This window comes from Symphalangus syndactylus, chromosome 4, assembly GCF_028878055.3.
Source record: "Symphalangus syndactylus isolate Jambi chromosome 4, NHGRI_mSymSyn1-v2.1_pri, whole genome shotgun sequence".
Taxonomy (NCBI): domain Eukaryota; kingdom Metazoa; phylum Chordata; class Mammalia; order Primates; family Hylobatidae; genus Symphalangus; species Symphalangus syndactylus.
Window position 1 is genome coordinate 85843822 of NC_072426.2, and position 6537 is coordinate 85850358.

A 6537-nucleotide genomic window follows, 5' to 3' on the forward strand; every position below is an offset into this window, starting at 1 on the left:
CTCCTACAGAGCAGGCTGGGGGAACCCAGGGCTTCCTCCCCCAGCTCCAGCTCAATCAGGCCTGGGCTGGAGAGGGGGCATCCAGAATGCAGCCACCAAGCCAGCCTGGGGCATAGCATCCTCTTAACCCCTACAACTATCTTCTGAATGGGAGGCTCCAAGATCTGCGGTGACTTGTTCCAGGTGACATTTGCAGGGAATTGGTGAGGGAGCTGAGATCCCAGCCTGTGTCTAGTGTGACTCATCACCACACTAAATTGCACGGGAGCCATATTCACTCGTGATCTCTAATGCTCAGCAATGCATCCCACCAACAGAACAGGCAGCTTTGCTGGCAAGCTCCGACTCTGCAAGAAGCAGGCCTCTTCTGAGCCCCAATGTGGTCCCCACACTATCCCCATCTCCCCAGCCCCCACGGTTCACTGTGATCTTGTGCTGTCCTTTCTATATTTGGAGGACTACTTGGTCTTATTTCCTGGATTCTTCACTCCTGTGGCCCAGGAGATGGAGCATATGTCACCCTGCCTGGAGATTCTTCTGAAAAGCCCTGGCAAGGAAATGAGAAAGTATCCTAATTAGGGGGCAATAACCCCCTGGAGAAGCACAGATTCTTTACAGTAGGCCGTGTCCTTCCCGCATGCCCTGTGTGTTTGTCAGATGTTTATAGAGCCTTCATTAACGGAAGGCTCCCTCAGATAAGACGTCGGAGCGCGGCATCGAGGACCAGATAAGCACAAGTGGAGGACAATCCAGCCCGGCGGCGGGTGAGAGTGGGTGCTGGCCAGGACGGCTCCTTCAGAGCAAACAGCAGGGAGATGCCGGCCCGCTCCTTCCCGGCTCCTCCCCGTGCCTGCTAACACAGCACGGCCGCCTGCAGTCTCCTCTCTGGGTGATTGCGTGGGCCCAAGATGTGTCCTGGGGCACTGTGGGTGGCCCTGCCCCTGCTGTCCCTGCTGGCTGGCTCCCTACAGGGGAAGCCACTGCAGAGCTGGGGACGAGGGTCTGCTGGGGGAAATGCCCACAGCCCACTGGGGGTGCCTGGAGGTGGGCTGCCGGAGCACACCTTCAACCTGAAGATGTTTCTGGAGAACATGAAGGTGGATTTCTTGCGCAGCCTTAACCTGAGTGGGGTCCCTTCGCAGGACAAAACCAGGGTGGAGCCGCCGCAGTACATGATCGACCTGTACAACAGGTACACGTCCGATAAGTCGACTACGCCAGCGTCCAACATTGTGCGGAGCTTCAGCATGGAAGGTAGGGTCTCCGCTTGCACCATGCGTGCTGGGGTGGAACTCACAGGTCCACAGCTGCTTTCCCCAGGGTGGAGGCCGCTGGCCATAGGAGGCTCTTCAAGCTTCCATTTAAATTAGTTACAATGAAATAAAATTAAAACTTAGTTCTTTAGCCTCACCAGCTTCCTTTCAAATGTGTGGCTAATGGCTTCCCTATCAGGCAGTGCAGACTGCAGAACGTTTCCATAGTCACTGAGAGTTCTACTCAGTGCTTCTGCTCTGAAGGATTCACCTTCCCCAGGCTGTGTGCCACATTCCACACAGCAGGTGCACAGGGATGCCGGCTCCCTTTTTTCCACCCCTTCTCTTTACTCTCCTCTTCTTTCCGTCTCTCCCCTCTGATTCACTTCTCTTCCTTTCCCCCTTCCCTTCCTGTGCCCTTCCTACTTCAGAACAGAACAGACAACCTATTTCACCTCCAACTAACTGGTATATTTTTAAACGTTCAAAGCACATCTATTCCTTTCTTGTGAAAGGGTTTTAAAAATCAGATAAAATTCTTTGACAGAGAAGTGTTGGAAGAGAACCTAATTGTTTTTAAATAGAAATATATCTGATTTAGAAGGACTAGAAGATAACAAACACGGACCTAGGACCTATGTCCTAACTCAGTCAAGCTCACATGACGCAGGGGAAATAAGTTTCTGAAGAGTGAAACTGTTCAGTCAAAGCTTGCAGCAACCAAGGGTACCCACCCATGTCACCTAGGAAGTGTTAAGCCGCTGGATTCTGACCCAGGCCTGTCTGCCTGCACAGCCGGCTTTTCCTGCTGCTGTTGTCTCCCTCTGAATGTCCAGGAGCACAGAGCCTCTCCCTTCCTGGGTCTGAGACTTGCAAATGGCTAAGGGGCCCTGCTCCATACCACATCCAGGCCAGACCTAACTGGTCTGCAGAGGCAAGACTAGCACTTCAAAACCTGCCAGCTAGGTTTCCCTATAGCACAGGGTCTCCACATATGTGGGCACATAGCAAGTACTCAAAAAATACAACCTCTTTTCCCTGTCTGTGAACCAGACACGGTATAGCAGGAGCATGCTAATGACAAAGTGTCAGCCCAGGATAAATGGATATCGAGATAACTATGTGGCCAAAAGGCAAGCCCCATTTTGCTCGACATGACAAAGCAATTGAAGCTAGTAGATTTTGTTCCTGAAACACTAAAACCAATCATCCACTTTCTCTTTGGTTGGAAATTACAATTTCAAATGATTTATACACTGTTTAGAGGCCGAGATTTTTGATATTGTCTTAATATTGGGGTTTCACTGTCCCCACCCAGGATCTCTCCTTTAAATTCATACACTTAGGATCTTCACTCAGGATCTGACAGTGAGTTTTGCTGTTTTCTTTATGTACTCACTAGCTGTGTGCTAGTAAGTCCCAGAATACTTAACTAGCTGTATGCATTTTGGCAATTAACTGCCTTGAATCCCAGTCTCCACATCTGCAAACGTGGAATAATAATTAGATCCTCCTAGGGTAAGTGAGAGGATTAAGGTGAAATGTATTCTGCAAAGCTCCCAGTGTAATGCCTGGCACATAGTAGATGCTCAATAAACAGCAGGAATTGTCAATCCCAATTGGAGGCATCTCCTTTGGAAGATCTTAAATGTACCTTTCAAAATACTCTTATACCTTAAGGGCTTGGGTGAAACCGAATGGAGATAATACAGACCAAATTTGTTATCCCAGATGCCCTTCTGTCTAAACCCTGAGACTCAGCTTCAGTGTCATGGAAACAGACCCTCCGGCAGGTGCCCACCACGTGTGTTTGCATTTCAGATGCCATCTCCATAACTGCCACGGAGGACTTCCCCTTCCAGAAGCACATCTTGCTCTTCAACATCTCCATTCCGAGGCACGAGCAGATCACCAGAGCTGAGCTCCGACTCTATGTCTCCTGTCAAAATCATGTGGACCCCTCTCACGACCTGAAAGGAAATGTGGTCATTTATGATGTTCTGGATGGAACAGATGCCTGGGATAGTGCTACAGAGACCAAGACCTTCCTGGTGTCCCAGGACATTCAGGATGAGGGCTGGGAGACCTTGGAAGTGTCCAGCGCCGTGAAGCGCTGGGTCCGGTCCGACTCCACCAAGAGCAAAAATAAGCTGGAAGTGACTGTGGAGAACCACAGGAAGGGCTGCGACACGCTGGACATCAGTGTCCCCCCAGGTTCCAGAAACCTGCCCTTCTTTGTCGTCTTCTCCAATGACCACAGCAGCGGGACCAAGGAGACCAGGCTGGAGCTGAGGGAGATGATCAGCCATGAACAAGAGAGCGTGCTCAAGAAGCTGTCCAAGGACGGCTCCACAGAGCAAGGTGAGAGCAGCCACGAGGAGGACGCGGATGGCCACGTGGCTGCGGGGTCGACTTTAGCCAGGCGGAAAAGGAGCGCCGGGGCTGGCAGCCACTGTCAAAAGACCTCCCTGCGGGTAAACTTTGAGGACATCGGCTGGGACAGCTGGATCATCGCACCCAAGGAGTACGAAGCCTACGAGTGTAAGGGCGGCTGCTTCTTCCCCTTGGCTGACGATGTGACGCCGACGAAACACGCTATCGTGCAGACCCTGGTGCATCTCAAGTTCCCCACAAAGGTGGGCAAGGCCTGCTGTGTGCCCACCAAACTGAGCCCCATCTCTGTCCTCTACAAGGATGACATGGGGGTGCCCACCCTCAAGTACCATTATGAGGGCATGAGCGTGGCAGAATGTGGGTGTAGGTAGTATCTGCCTGCGGGGCTGGGGAGGCAGGCCAAAGGGGCTCCACATGAGAGGTCCTGCATCCCCCTGGGCACAACAAGGACTGATTCAATCTGCATGACAGCCTGGAGGAGGAAAGGGAGCCCGCTCTCCCTCCCCACCCCCCACCCAAAGCGTACACCACTGAGCTCAACTGCCAGGGAAGGCTAAGGAAATGGGGATTTGAGCACAACAGGAAAACCTGGGAGGGTTGTTGGGGTGCAAGGAGGTGATGAAAAGGAGACAGGGGGAAAAATAATCCAAAGTCAGCAGAAAACAATAGCAGTGAGCCAGAGGAGCACAGGCGGGCAGGTGACTGCAGAGGTTGATGGAAGTTAGAGAGGTGGAAGAGGCCAGCTCACTCCAAAACCCTTGGGGAGTAGAGGGAAGGAGCAGGCCGCGTGCCACACGCATCATTGCATGTTATTTCCCACAACCCAGTTAGAGGGTCATGGCTTCCAATTTAGAGACACAAAACACAGGCAGGTCAAGTAGCATTGGTCAATGGCATGATTCCAACTCAGATTTGTGGGACACCAAAGCCCAGGATCTTCCCAAGTGCCCCACTGCAGCTTAGCAGGTTCTCTCCAGCTAAAGAGCAGTGAGACATTGGGAGCCCAGGAGTTTTGAGGCCAGGCCAGGCTGAGGCCTATCAGTCACAGGTGTGACTGGGCTGCTTGTCACATACAGGGCGTGGTCTGGCCACTGTCGCCGGTGCTCACTCAGCGGCCAAATGCTTTTTAATATCACCCCTGAGGCACTGAAAAACTAACCCCAGGCCAACTGCAGGATAGAGAGAGAGGTCAGGACAGCAGCCCCGTGGGCTGCATGATACACTGTGGCCGGAGCTATTGTGACCCCCTGGTGCAGTGCTCCCACGGCCAATGGTGCACACAGGGCCATTCACTGTCCATGGACTGAAACCATGTGACCGTTTGAGAGGGCCGGGCACACTTTCCCCTGAGGGATGGGGCAGCCTGTGGCCAGCACCTCTGCAGTTACTCAGCACAGCCAGCTCACCAGCATGCTATGCCCAGGGTGCCCCCCAGCGACAACCCCATGGGAGATGGGCCTGGATTTGAATTTGTGGGAATTAAATGTGCTCTGGCTTTGGTCTTTGAAACATACCTATTTTTATTCCTTGGTGACATGTCCTCAAGTGACAAGACTCCAGCCTTCCTGGGTGAGGCCTCCCCAGCATCGGAAGAGCTGCAGTCCTTATCGGCGGTCACTGGCTCTGCCTGCATTTGCCGACTCCCTTGAGTCTTGTGCATCCCAGCGCCCCGCCCGGGCTCGGACTGTGGGACCAGACTCAGCCTCCCCGAACCCAAGGGAGGATAAGGCTTCCATTTGCTCTGTGTTTCACCCTCTCCTCTGACTCTCCTGGCCACACATGGAACGGGGCAGTATGAGGAAGAGTCTGAAAGTGGTGAAGAGTGCACCTATGGCCCTCTGACCTCCAGCCAAAGCAGGGCCTAGGGGAGGCTTAGAGAGGCCAGGGTCCCTCTCCGTGGTTGAAGCTCCCATTTATTAAAAAAAAGTGGGGGGTGGGGAAAACGTTATGTTAAATGTTTACATGGAACCAATGAACAACTTTAACACACAAATACAACGAAACATTCTTGTTTAATTACTGGCGTTAGAGAAAATACGAATTCCTGGTACATGCCGGGCAGTGTGGTGTTACAATGCGATTCCAAGTTGGGTGCTGAGCATCTTCTTTCAGTCCTAGTGGTGTGCTTCTGTGCCTGCTTGAAAATTTCACTCGAAAATAAAGTCAAATGTCTAATTTGCAGCCCCTCCTGAATGTGAGACCCGATCTTGAGGACCCTATAGACTCATACCCTGCTTACCCTACTCTCCAGACTCCACAGGGATGGGCCTCCCCTTCCTAAGGAGGCAGAGGGGAGGGGCAGGCGGCCATCTCAGGGCTGGGTGGATGCAGGTGGGTGGTGTGTGCACACTGGGGTGAGTGATGTGGTGTGTGCACACTGGGGTGAGTGATGTGGTGTGTGCACCCTGGGGTGAGTGATGTGTGTGCACACTGGAGTGAGTGATGTGGTGTGTACACCCTGGGGTGAGTGATGTGTGAGCACACTGGGGTGAGTGATGTGGTGTGTGCACCCTTGGGTGAGTGATGTGAGTGCACCCTGGGGTGAGTGATGTGTGTGCACCCTGGTGTGACTGATGTGGTGTGTGCACACTGGGGTGAGTGATGTGGTGTGTGCACACTGGGGTGAGTGATGTGGTGTGTGCACACTGGGGTGAGTGGAGTGCTCACGTATGGGCTTCTATGTGTGAGGGGGTGGGATGTCTATGTGTAGGGGTTTGCAAGTCAAAGATGACACTTACTTCCCTGCCTTCCTCTACCTCCCCACGTCTGGAGAAGGGGGCCCTGAATTGCCCTAAAAGACAATCCTTAACTCCTCCCCTCCTCTCCAGCCTAACACCACCTTCTTGTTCTCTGCCCCCGGGGGGGCTACCTTGCTGGCCCCACTCCCAGC

The 6537-nt window shown here is 52.9% G+C and overlaps 1 protein-coding gene across 1 annotated transcript; it reads left to right on the forward strand.

The window, feature by feature from the left end:
* Window positions 1–693: 693 nt before the first annotated feature.
* GDF2 (growth differentiation factor 2) lies at window positions 694–5650 on the forward strand. Its single transcript, XM_055274013.2, has 2 exons — window positions 694–1254; window positions 3075–5650. The coding sequence occupies exons 1-2, from the start codon at window positions 909–911 to the stop codon at window positions 4016–4018; spliced, it is 1290 nt and encodes a 429-aa protein (XP_055129988.1). The 5' UTR covers window positions 694–908; the 3' UTR covers window positions 4019–5650.
* The last annotated feature ends 887 nt before the right edge of the window (window positions 5651–6537 follow it).